This window comes from Pecten maximus, chromosome 19 (genome assembly GCF_902652985.1).
Source record: "Pecten maximus chromosome 19, xPecMax1.1, whole genome shotgun sequence".
Lineage (NCBI taxonomy): Eukaryota > Metazoa > Mollusca > Bivalvia > Pectinida > Pectinidae > Pecten > Pecten maximus.
In genome coordinates this window covers 29,901,951-29,921,064 of record NC_047033.1, presented here as the reverse complement: position 1 = coordinate 29,921,064, position 19,114 = coordinate 29,901,951, and the positions used below count along the sequence as shown (strand labels likewise).

Here is a 19,114-nt window from a genome sequence, read left to right as displayed (position 1 = left end):
TGTGTTCAAATGAATGACTTTGTCCATAATTTAAGTTAGAAGACTTAAATTGGCTAGAATATTTAAAATACACCTTTACAAATAACAGCATGGCCCCGATATCTTATGTATGGTCTGTGATACACGTTTTCTTAATTACATTAATGTAGTGAGGATCACTTGATAGCAGGTGAGCAATTCAGGCCCATTGGGTCTTTGTTTTGTCCATAACCTGTTTTGGTTCTGCATTTAGTTGTTAAGTTTATACTCAAGCATGTATAGTTTTTAGTCAAAATTGCATTAGTTATTTTGGTATTTTACAGATGTTTGATTTTATTTTTAGCAAAAGAAATGGCTATTTCGACGCATGAGCTAATATATGAGATACAGGAAGAATCTGATGCAGCATTCATAAAATGTAGCGTGGATCCTGTACCAAACAGTATTGAATGGAAAAGAGACAAAATGCCATCACCAAAGAAAAGAGTTGTTATTGACAATGATAAATACTTTTCTGGTGTGGAATCGCCTACACTTGTGATAAGAAACCCAAACAAACCAGTGGATGAAGGTTACTACCAATGCACGGCAGAGGCCAATGGAAAATCAGTGGATGGAGATATTGTACAACTTAAAGTGTGTAAGTATACATTTGTATATTACATCTGAGTGAAATTTCAAAAATCTTATTCTCAAGACCCAAATAAAGTTAGAATCAAGTCATAGATGGAAGGGTCTTAAGGTGCTCTACCATTATTATGTTTTTCATTACCCTGGACTTGCATGTTTGCCCCTTGAGAAGGGTCAAGCTTTACTATAGTTCATATAGGAAAATCATATTTTAACTATCATTTGTTGGATTTCCTGTTGAAATAATACTAGCAATTCTAGCTGATAGATTAGCTGGGCAAAAAGGATCAGATTGACAGAAATATTTCAAAACTTATGTGACTGTCAAGGCCAATGGGCCTCTTATTAGGAATTATGGTAATACAGGTAGAACTGACCTACCTGTTAACTGGCTGTTTATAAATTATTTTTCCAACAGTTGCTGTCGAACCAGGAGCGAGCAGAGCAAACACCAACATAACAAGGTCAGTTGATGAGGATACAAACTAGAATATCAAGGATAGTAAATAAAATCTATAAAGATGTGTATTTATTGTGTGAATTTTCAATGATAGTTATATCTCAAATGATAAAATCATAAAACACGACGTATCCTGAAAACAAACAACATTTTTTTTAAGGTTTTTAATAACAACACAGTATTTTCATAATCACTGAAAAACAGCATATGTTTCATTCCATTATCAATGGTTTTATTTACAGTATTTGATATTGTGTTTTTATGGAGGCGTTTACGCCTGCCATATTACAGTCACCTACTAGTTGTGACATCACAATCTCTCATTTTCATTTTCGTTATATTTCCTTTCACAGTTCATTTTGTAGTTTCTTTTGGTTCATATATGATGTAGTTGAACATACATTTATGAAAACTATCAAGACTACAAATAAAGTGCTATTACATGAAAAAAGGTATATTCAGTATAAATTTCTCTTCGGCGGAAGCCCGGAATTTGAGACCTCTGGTGGTAATTTCTGCAACTAGGGGTAATGATTCGCTTGGTTCCAAGTATGAGGCACGTCATTGTAGTCCATCATTCAAAGTAGATATGCACACAAATGTATTAACTATGCTGATAATGTTGTGAACATTTCAGGAACTATTTTGAATAAACAATAAGAATAATGTCTTGTAAATATCTACACCTGCATCGATTTTTGCAAATCTATATCGAAAATACTGATTGAAGGGAGATAACTGCGAGATTCTGACGTTACCTTACAGAGGACACTTGTTTAACTACTAGGAATAAAAACGGCATAACAACCAAGTGCAAACAAATTCCCGATTTCCATAATACCCTCCAGGTTTTGGCTAACAGCATTACTTTTGTTTACAACTTGGTAGTTTGTTCACGAGATTTTATGAGATTTAGTCCGATATTTAGCGATCACTTGTTCCGTCTGTTTACGTGAGCAAACACTCTGTCAAAATGGAGGCACGTGGACACGGGCTTCACACGAAGCATTAAAGTGTGATGATTGTCGCTAGAAATTAATATCTATTATCATGAATTAAAGGCAAGTTGCTTACAAAGTTTAAATCTGTTTGTTGACCCACTGAAATAAGCGTTTGTTTATTTAGGACGAAACTGTTTACGATAAGTTGTTTAAGCCTGGCCAGACCACAAAATCACATTTTTTAAACTATTAAAGAAAACTGGCACATATCTGTCATGGTGGTCATTTGTGCTGTACCTTCCCCGACAGAGACAATATACAGAATCTGGATTTTTGTGATAAGGTTTACTGCAGTAGCTACTCGCACTCGAAATATATATGAAAATGCTAAATTATTATTGAACCAGCTTGTCTTATTAATATATTATTCAGCTCACGATTCAACCTTTTCAAATGTTTTCATGTAATATATATATACATTTGTATGCACCAAGCTGTGAAATGTTTAATTTTGTATTACATAGAATATTTAAACAATACAAATTAATTGTAGATTAACAAAATGTATACCAATTGCATTTGAACCTATTAGTACAACTTTTTGTTGTTTACATGTAAAATGATAAATACATGTATATATCTATTGGCAATCAATATAAAATCCATATAATATAAGACTTTCTCAAATATCAATATTCCTCATAACTTTCAAAATAAATCTATATTTGCTTTTGAAATTTCATTAAAAATGTTTGATTTTCATGTCACGAACAAATCCCTTAAAATGATCATCAATCTCCTTATTGGTCTCCAGAAAGTGTGAAAATAAATGAAACTTTTTGTCAATAATTCTATTCATTATGAATTCATGTATAACCATTTAGGTGTTTTCCAATATTGACCTTTAAAACTATATATATATACAAGCAACAATCTGTGGGATGTCAAATATGGAAGGCTATAGCTGTTTTCAGGATAAATTGCCAAAAATGCTCATAAGTACTGTTTCTTATCACTGATCACATATATTGATTTTTGACTATTATGTGTTATTGCTACTTAAGTGTGAATTTTTTCGGCTTAAGTGATAATGTTTTCTTTGTACTTATGTGCAACAGACATCGTGAGAGTTTAATTCTCCTACATATAATATTGACTCCTACAAAAAGAAGTTGAGTGATCATGAGTGGTTGACTACGAGAGGCATTTTATCAAATCTCTTATTTACCATACTGATTGCTGATGATCATATTTCATCCGGCCTAGCAAACTCTAGAAAAAACATCTTAATTTATGAAAGTAGCTAACTCCTTTAATGTATGTGTAAAAATTAAGTACGATGTATATATATATATCGTACAAAACATCAAACTTCTAATATGGTATATATGAAACATACATTTAGGCTGACTGCCTGATAATAAAATACAATTTGTACAGAGTTTACAATCCTTTGACATTCAGCTCATAATATACACCATTATAATTTGATATGTCGTCATGCGTCGGTCTTCTTCTTAAGACCAAGATATCGCAGAATGGTGTACAAAAGGTTCTTAAGCTGCTTTATCAAAATTGTTAATTTCATGGCCCCCTATGTGTCGCATTCTCCCTTGGGAGAGGATACATTTTACTATAGTTTATATAGGAAACTCATCACACATATTTTAGCATAATTTGTTTCATTTTCATTGGAAATTGGTTAGCACGTGGTTAGGGCAAAGTTTTCTCAATGATATATTGTCAGAGAATGTCAAGGCCAACGACTTGTTATGGGTTCGAATGTCAAAAATAAAAATCTTTTATTGATTATTTTTTTCATTTCATATGAAAGAACATAGTCCACTGAAACAGAATGTGCATATTTTATTGTCATCAGATAAATATATGACAGAAAGATATGGCACTTGGAAAAGAATCATAAAGCTATTTTCTCCAGCCAAAATTAAAAAACAATCCAAAATTGCAGAATAAAGGTTTCTGCTCTTTTATCTTTAAAATACACATGAAGGCTTGATGCTTGGCGCATCGATAACGTATGGTTGGCTACAAATGTTATACTTATATTTGACCTTGACCTTCATTCAAGGTCATTGGGGTCAAATGATGAAGAAAATTCAAAGTTCTTTCAAAATTATTAATTTGGGTCACATTTTAAAGAATCAGCCCTTTTAAAGGTGTGTGCAATGTATCAAGGTCAAATAATCAAAATGACGCAGATATGGCACTTTTAAAAAGAAATTCCTACCAAAATGAAAAAAATGACCCAAAACTGCACATACACACGAAGGCTGGATATTTGGCAAACAGATACATGTAACATGTGTGACTGGCTACAAATATTGAGTTAATATCTCTGACCTTGACCTTCATTAACATTTTAAAGAACCGCCTCTTATGAAGGTGTGTGCGAAGTTTCAAGGGCAAATTATTAAAAATGATGCAGACATGCCCTTTAAAGAATGTTTTCTTGCCAAAATCAAAAATTATTCATCAATTGCAATTCAATTGTTGGCTCAAAAGGGGTCAATTTGGCTCAATTGACGTAAATAACTTCTTCTCTGAAACTAAGCAATCGATATAGCTCATACTTGACTGGTAAGCATCCTTTTGGATAGGGATTCAAAATTGTAAAAATGGTGGGGTTGACCCCCTGGGGCAGGGTCAAAAGGGCTCAATTGGTTTCTCTGAAACTAAGTTATGGATATAACTCACATTGGTGTGGTAGCAATTCCTATGGGGTTGTACCCAAAGTCAATTTCATTTCATGGATTAACTGCACAATTTGGTATAAAACCTACATTCGTATGGTAGCATGGTTATGGGATGGGTATTCAAAATTGTACGAATGTTGGGGTTAACCTCCCGGGGGCTGAAGGATGGGACCAAAATAGGTCAATTTCGCTAAATTGACATTTTTAGAATAACAATAAACCAATGTACATGTACCCATATAAAATGCTTATGATATATTGACAAATAAACTTAAGCATCATTCTTGTTTCATATCTCATAAAACCAGGTGAGCGATACAGGCTCTCTGGGCCTCTTGTTTTATCTGTGAAACCATTCAGATCCCAACTCCATAATCTTGCTGGACACCAAGAGATGAACACAATCCTGATGTAAAAATAGGCCCAGGGTTCTTTCCCCACCCCAAAGGCCTTATACAATCATATTGAATTGATATCAAATATGAAAGTTTTCTTCAATATTTTGCATGTAAAACGCTGTATATTTATATACAGTACTTATAGCTACTAGGCTATTATATACATCTTGGTGGTAAATTAAAAAGCAACAAATCACAAATCACAGTTTATTGTTAATATTGCCATTGGATCTATTAAAAAAGATGGAATTGATATCTAATTTTGAAATAATTGTCCTTAAAAATGAGGTCTTTGTTGAAAAAAAAGTGATAACTTTTAAAAGCCGTCAATCTAATTTTGATATTATTCTAAGATCAAAATAGAAAGGAATAAACAATTTTGTTTACAAGATATTGAAAGACATTGCACACTTTCAACAAAAAAAGTAGCAGGCACTCCTGTATTTTCAATACATATCGTGTATTGTTTTAACTTATCGAAATGCATATCATATTGTTTCGACATTTCTAATACCCAGGCCTATAAAATATAAGTTTGTTTTAAACACATAAATGCAAATTTTGAACTACTTAAGTATAAAAGATGGTTTAAAGTATGAATGTTAATGACATGTACCTAAGTAGAAGTTGATTTGAAAAAAATAAAAGTGTTTGACTTCTTAAGTAAAGGTTTGATTGAAATAAGAAATGTTTAACGACTTTTAGAAGTAGGTTTGCAACTTTTAAGATGGTTAAAACCATCACGTACATCGGAACAGCCTAAACCATTACATTCATCAGGACTGTGAAAACCATTATGTCCGGTTGGTTTGACACACTTAAGTGGAAATGTTTAGTCATGTTGATATCAGTTTAATCTGTATTCTTGCTTTATTTCAAATATCTCCTTTTACATCTGACTAACGCCTCCTACAGTACTTTCAGTACTTTGATTTTTTCTATTACAGCCATTCGTCCTTGACAGAGCATGAGCAGAACCAGCCAACACAAGGTATTAATTTGTATTTTTTTCTTCCATACACATTCACTGAGGTGATATGAAATTGGACATACACATTCGTAATATGCTCGGTCAACCATACACACCCGACGCTTAACTCTTTCCGTACTTTGTGTTCTTTCCGGATTCCGTACCGGAAGTTGTTATTAGGCTCGCCCCCGGAAGTTTAAACAAAATGGCAGACTACATGTGCATTTTTGGTGTGTTGTTATTTTCATATAGAAACAGAAAGGTTAGTGTTATCTTTGTACATGATTAAGAAATATTTAACAAAATAAGATCTAGATCAGATTTATCACTCTGAAACGTCCTAGACTCTGATATCTAAAATGCAAATGTAGCAAGCCGCCATATTGTTTACACTAAGAACATATTGAGAAAATATATACTATTACTGTACCGAAAAAAAAAACGTAAAACAAAGGAAATACAAATTATTTAACAACCAAAGTATTTGTTTCAAAAGCTTTGAATAGATTTTATAAATCACTGCATTTGCTAATTGTATTTATCGGTTGATGCTGTCAACAAATCAACACTTTAAAAACGTCAACTTAGTCTGTCGACTATAGTCGACAACGGGGAAGAGGCAGCACATTTTTATGTCGACTATAGTAGACAACGGTACTGAAAGAGTTAAGTGATATAAAATTGGACAATGAATATAAAAAGATAAGGTCATCATCATCAGATAGTCGGCTGTTCTTTGTCTGCATATGCACATCAATAAAAAATTCATTGTTGCTATTTTCTGAAAAGGACTGCATACCTCTAAAGGGTCAAATGTTGACAAACTGGAGATGTCCAGTTTGAGGACTAGCATATGCTGATGGGCAGGGCTAAAATGGGTCAAATTGACTGAAATTTCAAAAATCTTCTTCTCCACTATCAGATATTATAATCAAACACTCTTCATAGATGAAAGGATCTTAAGGTGCTTTAGCAAAATTGTTGAATTTTATTACCCTGGGGTCTCATGTTTGCCCTTGGGGAGGGAGTAAACTTTAATATAGTTTATGTAGGGAAATCACATTTTTGAAAATTATTTCTTGGATTTCTATTGGAATTCATTCTAGCTTGGTTAACATTATTAGTATGGGAGGAAAGCTTAATGGTTTCCACATGTTGGCCTCGACTGACCCTTTAAACTGATGGGTTGGGCCAAAAAGGGTCAATTAAATTAACTGAAGTATATTTCAAATCTCAGGTGACCGTTAAGGCCTATGGGCCTCGTTTTATTTATTAGCTCATCGTGGCGTCCAGCGTCTGCTGTCCGTCCGTCAACAATTGACTTCTACTTATTGGAACTGAACAAAAAATGACCTGTAGCATCGTTAAGGTTTGGGGATTCAAAATGGTACAAATGGTGGGTCTTACCCTGCGGGGGCCTGGGATCTGGGGCCAAAGGAGGTTGATTTGACTGAATTTATATAAATGACTTCTTTTCTGAAACTAAGCAATGGATATCGTTCATAGATGTCTGGTAGAATTGATATAGATTTGGGATTCATATTTGTACAAATAGTGGGGCTGACCCCCCGGGGCCTGAGGGCGGGCCAAAGGGGTAATTTGTCTAAATTGACTTCTCTGGAATTAAAGAATGGATATCACTCATATTTGACTGGTAACACCCCTATGAGATAGGGATTCAAAACTGTACAAGTAGGGTGCTGCCCCCTGTGAGGGGAGGGGGGCTTAGGGGCGGGGTCAAAAGAGGTCCATTTGGCAATATTGATATTAACAACTTCTATTGGACTGAGCAATGTTTGGCATTTATATTTCAGTGGTAAAATCCCTAGGTAGCTGGGATTTTAATTCATACAAATGATGAGGCTAACCCCAGGGGCCTTAGGGACAGGTCAAATAGGATCAATTTGCCTTTAATATTGCTATAAACAAATTTCAGGAAGTACAGTAATCAATATATATAGATATCACCAATATTTCACTGGTAGCATCCCTAGGGGGTTGGGATTCAAAATTCAACAAATGGTCCAGCTGACCCCTAGGGTGCTAAGGAGCAGGGCCAAAATGGAGCAAATGGCTATATTGCTATGAATGACTTTTTCTCTGGAACTAATCAATGAATATCACTCATATATGACTGGTAGCATTTTTAGCTACAAAAGCTACAAATTGTGCGGATGACCGCAAGGGTGCTGAGGAGCGGTGCCTAAAGGGAGCACTTTTGCTATATTGCTATAAACTTTTTGTATTTTGACACCGTTGAGATTCCAACCCCATAAACAGATATAGCATTGCTGGACACCAAGAGATAAACGCAATCCTGTTGCAAAAAAAAATCCCCTAGGGGATTTTCCAACCTCTAGGGACTTACTTCTTAACAATTTCTTCCCAATAATAAACATACCCAGAGACCTAGTATTGGGTTTGTAGCTTGCTGGAATGAATGGCTACGCGGTGGCCGAGTGGTTAAGGTGTCCCGACACTTTATCACTAGCCCTCCACCTCTGGGTTGCGAGTTCGAAACCTACGTGGGGCAGTTGCCAGGTACTGACCGTAGGCCGGTGGTTTTTCTCCGGGTACTCCGGCTTTCCTCCACCTCCAAAACCAGGCACGTCCTTAAATGACCCTAGCTGTTAATAGGACGTTAAACAAAACAAACCAAACAAACCAAACTACCAAGTTTGTTCAAATGAATGACCTTGATCTACATTCAAGGTCATAGGTCAAATAGACTGAAATATTTAAATGACTTCTTCTCAATAACCAAAAGGCTCAGGGACTTGATATTGGGTCTGTAGCATGCTGGGGTGAAAGGATTATCAAGCTGATTCAAATGAATGACCTTGCCGTACATTGAAGGTCATATGGGTCAAATAGGATAAAATCTTTATAGGACGTCTACTCAATAACCAAGAGGCCAAGGGACTTGATATTGGGTCTGTAGCATGCTGTGATGAAGTGATATCAAGTTGGTCAAAATGAATTATCTTGACTTTCATTCAAGGTCACAGGGGTCAAAAAGGTTAAAATCTTTCAAAGACTTCTCAATAACGAAAAGGCCAAGAGACTTGATATTAGGTCCATAGTATGCTGTGGTAAAGGGCTACCAAGTTTGTTCATATGGATGACCTTAACCTTCATTCAAGGTCACAGGGTTAAATATGCTAAATTCTTTTACACAAGTTCTTGAAAACCAAAAGGCTAACAGACCTGATATGGGGTTTTAAGCATTCTTTGGTAAAGGGTTATAAAGACTGTTCAAATGATTGACCTTGACCTTAATCCAAGGTCACAGGGGTCAAATATGCTAAAATATATCAAAACTCGCAGGTGACCGTTAAGGCCCATGGGCCTCTTCTTTGGTTAAATTTTTGGAACCATTGAGATACAGACCCTTGGCCTCTTGTTTAAATATATATATATAATTTTGGTTGCATGGTAACCTAGCCAGTATACACAGGTTTTGTGTGCTAGCTAATGTCTCATCAGTCCTTAGATGTTCAAACTTGCTTAAGTGATGGAACTTATTAATGTCTACTTTCTAAGACATCCGGTATTTCCAGAACCGTTGCCAGGGAAATATTTAGATATTTTCTCATTAGGCTGAATATTACATATACATGTACACGTGTTTTTGGAGGGTAGCAAATACAACAGTGCTATGCCATGGTTGCAAATGAGAGGTAGCGGGGTATTAGTTGACTTACATTTCTAGTTTGTATTTGCTATTTTCCTGTAGACCTCTAGTATATAACTTAAGACAGGTGAAATGTGAAGGTTCATGCCCTAAAATTATATTATAGGTAGTTTTGAGGATGGAAAGTATAACAGCATTAATGATTATCAAACTATTTTTGGGCTTTTGTGCTAATAATCAAATCTCTCCAAGAGAAAATACTTCTGATGGTATTATAGATGGGATCCAAATGGGATTTAAAATTTTTCGGTCAGTCCGAAATCCAAGATGGCTAATGGCAACCACCTTGAAAAAATACTCATTTTAAACGTCTTCTCCAGTTCCACTGGTACCATTGAGTTTAAAACTGGTTTGAATGTTAAGGAAGGGGAGTCAACAAAATTTTGTTATCTTTCAAACCTGGTAACAACTTTTTCATGGCAGCCATGGTAGCCATTTTGTAACATGGTAAAGTGACCCCCCATCCCCCGCTCATTCCCTTCCACTACTTTTACAATGCTTTGATATACCTTTTTCACCAAACTTTTATAACAAGTTTACTTCGCAAAAAATAAAGTATTTACAATATTAGATTTTGGTAGATCATTGCAAAAGCTGGGGCAGGTTTGGGTCACTTTACCATGACCATAACGAAACAAGATATTTTGACATTTTTTTTCAAGTTTTTTTTTTATCAACCTCAATTTGTTAACCTATACATTATAACAAAACAAAACAAAATTGATCTCATAAGTTTTTGATGTGATCATGTAAGGGGGGGGGGGGAGAGGGGTCACTTCACCATGGCCATTTTTGTGATTGCCTTTTTTTTTCACAAAATATTTTCAAAAAAACAAGAGGCCCAACGGGCCTTAACGGTCACCTGAGATTTGAAATATTTCAGTTAATTTAATTGACCCTTTTTGGCCCCACCCATCAGTCCTTTGGGTCAGTCAGGGCCAACATGTGCATATTAAGCTGTCATCCCTTGCTGATAATTTTAAGAAAGTTAAAATGAATTCAAATAGACAAAACAAATGATTTGTCAAAGATATGAATTCCCTATATAATCTATCGCAAAGTTTACCCTCTCCCAAGGGGCAAATGTGAAACCCCAGGGTCATGAAATTCACAATTCAAGTAAAACACCATAAAACCATTCCTTCTATGAAAAATTTTTGATTTAATCTTATATAGGTATTGAGAATAAGATTTTGAAATTTCAGTCAATTTGACACTTTTTAGCCCCGCCTGTCAGCCCCTGGGGGTCAGTCAGGGCCAACATGTGTACTATATCAGCTGGTATCTAACGCAGATGATGTTGACCAGGTTTGAATAAATTCCGATACAAATCCAACAAATAATAGCCAAAAATGTGATTTCCCTATATAAACTATAGTAAAGTTAACCCCCTCCCCAGGGGCAAAACGCGAGACCCCTGTGTCATTATATTCAAAATTTTGGTAAAGCACCATAAGACCCTTCCATCTAAGGAGATTTTTTGATTCTACCAAATATAAGAGTAGAGAAGAAGATTTTTGAAATTTCAGTCAATTTGACCCTTTTTGGCCCCGCCCACTAGCCCTTGGGGGTCAACTAGGGCCAACATGTACATACCATCAATCTGTTATCCTATGCTGATAATTTGAACCAAGTTAGAATAAATTCCAATAGAAATCCAACAAATAATAGTCAAAAATGTGATTTCCCTATATAAACTATAGTACAGTTTACCCCCTCCCCAGGGGCAAACATGAGACCCCAGGGTCATGAAATTCACAATTTTGGTAAAGCACCTTAAGACCTTTCCATCTATGAAGAGTATTTGATTCTACCATATCTGAGAGTAGAGAAGAAGATTTTTGAAATTTTAGTCAATTTGACCCTTTTTGGCCCCACCCACCAGCCCCTGGGGGTCAACTAGGGCCAACATGTACATACCATCAAACTGTCATCCCATGCTGATAATTTGAACCAAGTTAGAATAAATTCCAATAGAAATCCAACAAATAATAGTCAAAAATGTGATTTCCATATATAAACTATAGTACAGTTTACCAAACGTGAGACCCCAGGGTCATGAAATTCACAATTTTGGTAAAGCACCTTAAGATCTTTCCATCTATGAAGAGTATTTGATTCTACCATATCTGAGAGTAGAGAAGAAGATTTTTGAAATTTTAGTCAATTTGACCCTTTTTGGCCCCACCCACCAGCCCCTGGGGGTCAACTAGGGCCAACATGTACATACCATCAAACTGTCATCCCATGCTGATAATTTGAACCAAGTTAGAATGAATTCCAATACAAATCCAACAAATAATAGTCAAAAATGTGATTTCCCTATATAAACTATAGTAAAGTTTACCCCCTCCCCAGGGGCAAACGTGAGACCCTAGGGTCATGCAATTCACAATTTTGGTAAAGCACCACAAGACCCTTCCATCTATAAAGAGTGTTTGACTTCACCATATCTGAGAGTAGAGAAGAAGATTTTTGAAGTTTTTTTTCAATTTGACCCTTTTTGGCCCCACCCCTCAGGCCCCTGGGGGTGGGGACCATATAATTCACAATTTTGGTTGACCTTCATCCCTAGAAACTTTCTGCCAAATTTCATTGAATTTTGTTCAGTGGTTTTGGAGAAGTCGAAAATGTGAAAAGTTTATGGACGCCGACGGACGACGGACGATAACGGACAAAAGGCGATTAGAATAGGTCACTTGAGACTTCGTCTCAGGTGACCTAAAAAAAACTCAATTCCTTAAAATATCCATCATAACAAAACAAGATTTGTCTTAGAAAATTTTTTGATGTGATCATGTATGTGTGATATGGTAGTGTAATCAGTAAAATTGATAAAATATATTAATCAATTTTACTTACTACGCTACTATATCCATAATAAAATAAAATATTTTCTTAATAAACCTTAATTCCTTAATCTATACATTATAACAAATCTAAATTGGCCTGAGATAATTGATATTGATGTGAGTTATGTAAGGAAGGGGGGTCGCTTTCCCCCACTCCTCACATGACTCACATTAACATCACTTGTTGTTGTTATAATGTTAACATCCAAACATTTTGTAGATGCTTTATGTTCTCACATATAGATTGATTAATTAATTGAAATAAATTATTGAAAATTTTGGTTAAATAAGTATCATTCTATACATCAGATCGTGAAGTATCAACAGAATTGTATTGGGGTAGATCATTTCATGTCGTAGCAGGTCTATACATTAACAGCAACATGATTTGGATTGGCTATGGTAAAGTGACCCCCTCCCCCTCCATCAAGAAAGAGTTTTTTGCCAAACTTTCAGTAGTTTACTTCAATTATTTTTATTTTGGATATTATAATGAATGAAAGGAAAACAAATAAAATAGTGTTAACTTTGTAGGTGTGTAGAGGGGCGGGAGTGGTGGGGGGTCATTTTACCATGGCCATGGTAAAGTGACCCCCCCTCCATCTTCCCCCTCATTACATGACTCACATTAAATTCACTGATAACGATTCAATTAAATTTTTTTAAATGTATAGATTAATGAATTGAGGTTTATTGAAAAATATTAAGTGAAAAAAATTAAATCCACAAAAAAATATTTTAACCATAATCATGGTAAAGTGACTCCCCTCTCCCAACCTGTCTACATAACTCACATCAAAATCACCTACCCCAAGACCAATTTTCTTGACTTTATTTATGTATATTATAATGAATAAAAGGAAAACAAATAAAATAGTGTTAACTTTGTAGGTGTGCAGAGGGGCGGGAACAGGGGGGGGGGGGGGGGGGGGGGGGTGAGGGTCATTTTACCATGGCCATGGTAAAGTGACACCCCCCCCCCCCCCCCCCCCCCATCTTCCCCACTCATTACATGACTCACATTCAATTCATTTTTTTTAAATATATAGATTAATGAATTGAGGTTGATTGGAAAATATTAAGTGAAAAAAATTAAATCCACAAAAATTTTTTTTCACTATAATCATGGTAAAGTGACTCCCCTCTCCCAACCTCTCTACAATAACTCGTCTCAAAATCACCTACCCCAAGACCAATATTTTCTTGACTTTATTTATTTATATTATACTGAATGGAAGTAAAACAAATAAAATATTGTTATTATACCCCCGCAACGAAGTTAGGGGGGTATACTGGAATCAGGTCGTCCGTCCGTCCGTCCGTCCGTCCGTCTGTAGACGCATTTTGTCCGGACAACTCCTCCTAAACCGATGGGCCAATTTCAATGAAACTTCACACAAATATAGGGGACCATGTGTAGATGTGCATGCCACCTTATTTTTCACAAAATTATGGTTGCTATGGCAACTGGTCACTATAAACAGGTTTTCTGATAAGAACCATAACTTTAAGTTTGTCCGGACAACTCCTCCTAAACTGAAGGGCCGATTTCAATAAAACTTCACACAAATATAGGGGGACCATGTGTAGATGTGCATGCCACTTTATTTTTCACAAAATTATGGTTGCTATGGCAACTGGTCACTATAAACAGGTTTTCTGATTAGAACCATAACTTTAAGTTTGTCCGGACAACTCCTCCAAAGTCGATAAGCTGATTTCAATGAAACTTCACACAAATATAGAGGACCATGTGTAGATGTGCATGTCACTTTATTTTTCTCAAAATTATGGTTGCTATGGCAACTGGTCACTTTAAACAAGTTTTCTGATAAGAACCATAACTTTAAGTTTGTCCAGACAACTCCTCCTAAATCGATGGGCCAATTTCAATAAAACTTCACACACATATAGGGGATCATTTGTAGATGTGCATGCCACTTTCTTTTCTTTCAAAATTATGGTTGCTATGGCAACTGGTCACTTTAAACAAGTTTTCTGATAAGAACCATAACTTTGTTTGTCCGGACAACTCCTCCTAAACCGAAGGGCCGATTTCAATTAAACTTCACACAAATATAGGGGGACCATGTGTAGATGTGCATGCCACTTTCTTTTTCTCAAAATTATGGTTGCTATGGCAACTGGTCACTATAAACAGGTTTTCTGATAAGAACCATAACTTTAAGTTTGTCCGGACAACTCCTCCTAAACTGAAGGGGCCGATTTCAATAAAACTTCACACAAATACAGGGGGACCATGTGTAGATGTGCATGCCACTTTATTTTTCACAAAATTATGGTTGCTATGGCAACTGGTCACTATAAACAGGTTTTCTGATAAGAACCATAACTTTAAGTTTGTCCGGACAACTCCTCCAAAACCGATGGGCTGATTTCAATGAAACGTTACACGAATATAGAGGACCATGTGTAGATGTGCATGCCACTTTTTTTTTTTTAATTATGGTTGCTATGGCAACTGATCACTATATTACTGGGTTATCTTAGTAAGCCTCTAGTTAACAGTTCCATTTCACCATTTCAGATTGCGGGGGTATTAGTCAGCCATCCTGGCGACAGTTCTAGTTTTAGTAGGTGTGTATGGAGGGGCGGGAGGGGGGGGGGGGGAGGGGTCACTTTACCATGGGTCACTTTACAATTAGCCTTGCATTTCAGTACTTATTTTTACCTGGTACAATACTACATTTCTTATGGACATGAGACACTCCGCCCAATGCTATGGATGTATGGCCCATCTCCAAGACTGCTTGTCACTGAACTTATTCAGGTTCACCTAGGAGAAATATGGGGATGTGTCAACTATGACTTTCATTTTGACCTACAATCTTACATCAATGAAAAATCTGTTCAAATCTGATCTCCAAATCTATACATTCAACAGTTTATACATGTATATGATTATTAGCTCACCTAGGGTCCATCCTCCGTCTGTCTATCTTCCGTCCGTCCATCCGTCCGTCGATCAACAATTGACTTCTTCATAACCGCTGATTGGAATTTGACCAAATTTGATCAAAAGCATCCCTATGGGGTGAGGAATCAAAATTGTACAAATCGTGGGGCTGACCCTACGTGGGTCTTAGGGGCGGGGCCAAAAGGGGTCAATTAGGCTAAATTGATATAAAGAACTTCTCCTTTGCACCTAAGAAATGTATATCTCTAATATTTGCCTGGTAGCACCCACTTTGGGTAGGGATTCAAAATTGTACAAATGGTTGGGCTGACCCCTGGGGGTCTTCGGGGCGGGGCCAAAAGGGGTCAATTTGGCTAAATTGATATAAACGACTTCTCCTCTGAAACTAAGCAATGGATATTGCTCAAACTTGCCTAGTTCCACCCTCTTAGGGTAAGGATTCAAAATTGTACAAATGGTGGGGCTGACCCCTTGGGGCTGAGGGGCGTGGCCAAAAGGGGCTAATTTGGCTAAATTGATATAAATAACTTCTCCTCTGAGACTAAGCAATGAATATCTCTCATATTTAGCTTTTAACATCCCCTTAGGTGAAGGATTCAAATTGTACAAATGGTGGGGCTGACCCCTTGGGGCTGAGGGGCGTGGCCAAAAGGGGCTAATTTGGCTAAATTGATATAAATAACTTCTCCTCTGAGACTAAGCAATGAATATCTCTCATATTTAGCTTTTAACATCCCCTTAGGTGAAGGATTCAAATTGTACAAATGATGGGGCTGACTCCCCTGAGGGCTGAGGGGCCGCGCAAGAAGGGGTCAATTTGGATAAATTGACATTACCAGCTTCTTCTCTGAAACCAAGCAATGGCTATTGTTCATATATGCCTGGTAGCATTCCTATGGGGTCAGGATTCAAAACTGATGCTTAGGGGCAGGTCAAAAGGGATCAATTTGCCTAAATTGATATAGACAACGTCTTCTCTGAATCTCAGCAATGGAAATCGCTCATATTTGCCTGGTAGCATCCCTTGAGGTAGGGATTAAAAATTGTTCAAATGATGGGGCTGACCCCCTGGGGGTCTGAGGGGCAGGGCCAAACGGGGACAATTTGGCTAAATTGATATAAACAACTTCTTTTCTGAAACTAAGCAATAGATATCGATCATATTCGCCTTGTAGCATCCCCTTGAAGTAGGGATGATATGTAGGATGTTCTAACAAAAAATGATTGTATACGAGTGACAACAGACATAGATAACCTAAGAGGTATGATATGTAGGATGTTCTACCATAAAATGATTGTATACGAGTGACAACAGACATAGATAACCTAAGAGGTATGATATGTAAGGATGTTCTAACATAAAATGATTGTACACATGTGACAACAGACATAGATAACCTAAGAGGTATGATATCATATTTTTAAGGTCTTGTTGCTGTGATGGAAGACGTTACTGCTGTGAGTGAAGACGTCACTGCTGTGCAGGAAGAAGTAACTTCTGTGATTGAAGATGTCACTGCTGTGAAGGAAGACGTCACTACTGTGAGTGAGAACGTCACTGCTGTGAGTGAAGACGTCACTACTGTGAGTGAAGACGTTACTGCTGTGAAGGAAGAAGTAACTACTGTGAGTGAAGACGTCGCTGCTGTGAAGGAAGACGTTACTGCTGTGAGTGAAGACGTCACTGCTGTGAAGGAAGAAGTAACTAATGTGAGTGAAGACGTCACTGCTGTGAAGGAAGACGTTGCTGCTGTGAGTGAAGACATCACTGCTGTGAGTGAAGACGTCACTGCTGTGAAGGAAGACGTTACTACTGTGAGTGAAGATGTCACTGCTGTGATGGAAGATGTCACTGCTGTGAGTGAAGACGTCACTGCTGTGAAGGAAGACGTTGCTGATTTGAGTGAGTACGATACAGCTATGAGGAAAGGCGTTGCTGCTGTGAAGAAAGATGTCAGTGCCATGAGACATTTTTCATTCACAAAGGAAGGTATGATACACTCTGGGGCTTGGGTGTTGGTATAAGATACAAGGAGATTTATTTAAAGACGTATAATATGTTAAACATTAGATCTGTAGAGCTTTACGACTAAACATAAGTAAATTAGAGAAAATTTATAACAAAAACACAATAATATCACAGCATGCAAGTTATATCAAATGACTAGGGGAAACGAAAAACAACAAGCGTCAATGAAGGATACATACTTAAGTACATGCATTCCGTTTTTCTTTAGTGTAAGAGTGGTGGTCATTTCAACACTAGCCACATAAACTGAGCTATCGATTTCATTAACCAGTCTCCTCGCCAGGCCCCTGGGCGTACACAGAATAAAACGCAAAACACTAAACATCCATCCATCCCATCCCTTCCCGTCCCGTCCCGTCCCGTCCCGTGTCAGTTGCATTAACAGTTCATCCTTCAGAAGTCAGAAATAAAGGCAACAGTTTTACAGCTCACCTGCCCCCAAGGGTCAGAAAGATGATTAGGGAAGGGAAACAGATTTTGCATATATGGTGGCTGTGATCACCTTGAGACCAGAGGGGCTGAACGAATATGGGAAAAAGAGGCAAATCCTTTAAATCGTTTCTTGTCACCAAGCACTGAATGGGTTTGAATCAAATCTGGTGAGAAACAGACTGGGGATAGGGGAACAGATTTTGCATAAATGGTGACTTTGACCCTTCTGAGGCTAGAAGGGCCCCATAGGGGAAATAGAGATAATTCCTTCAAATCGCTACTAGTCATAAAGTTTAGAATGGATTTGAACCCCATTTGGTTTGAAACATTCTTGAGGGAAGGGGAACAGATTTGGCATAAATGGTGACTGACCCCTGAGGGGCCAAAAGGGCGGGCCCCATAGGAGAAATAGAGGTAATTCCTTCAAATTGCTACTAGTCATAAAGTTATGAATGAATTTGAACCCAATTTGATCAGAAACATCTTTTGGGAAAGGGGAACAGATATTACATGGTGACGATGGGCCAAATGGGTGGGGCCCAATGGGGGAAATAGAGGTAATGCCTTTAAATCGCTCCTTTTCATAAAGTTTTGTATAGATTTGAACCAAATTTAGTCAGAAACATCCTTGGGGGAAGGGGAACAGATTTTGCATAAATGGTGACTCTGAGCGCCAAAGGGGCAGAGACCATCAGGGGAAATAAACATAATTCATCTAAATTGCTCCTAGTCATAACGTGATGAATGCATGTTCTAAAAACAATTCTTGATACCTTCAGGCCTTACAGAGTCTGGACTTCATTATTTCTTTAAAGCATTTGGGATCCCCACACTATAACCATGAACATGAACATTATTTTGACATTTGGTCTAATCCAACAAGGTGAGAGATACAGGCCCTATCGGCATCTTGTTTAATGTAGCTCTCCTGATGTGTCAGTACTCTTAGTTCTGTAAATATCAAGTACATATTCAGATTTAATGGTAAACACTCAGATTGACCTCAGATGTAGAGTCAGATATTGCGAGGCTATATCTGATGTGTCATTACTCTAGTTCTGTTACTGGGGTCTGTCT

The 19,114-nt window shown here is 37.0% G+C and overlaps 1 protein-coding gene across 1 annotated transcript in view; it reads left to right on the top strand.

Annotated features, from left to right (window-relative positions):
• The window catches only part of LOC117317522, a 70,894-nt gene extending 53,293 nt beyond the window's left edge, over nt 1–17,601 (top strand). The window contains exons 7-10 of the mRNA XM_033872337.1: nt 323–619; nt 1,028–1,073; nt 6,070–6,113; nt 17,003–17,601. Coding sequence (XP_033728228.1) covers nt 323–619; nt 1,028–1,073; nt 6,070–6,113; nt 17,003–17,601 — 986 coding nt within the window. The remainder of the gene's footprint in view (nt 1–322; nt 620–1,027; nt 1,074–6,069; nt 6,114–17,002) is intronic.
• Nucleotides 17,602–19,114: the final 1,513 nt, after the last annotated feature.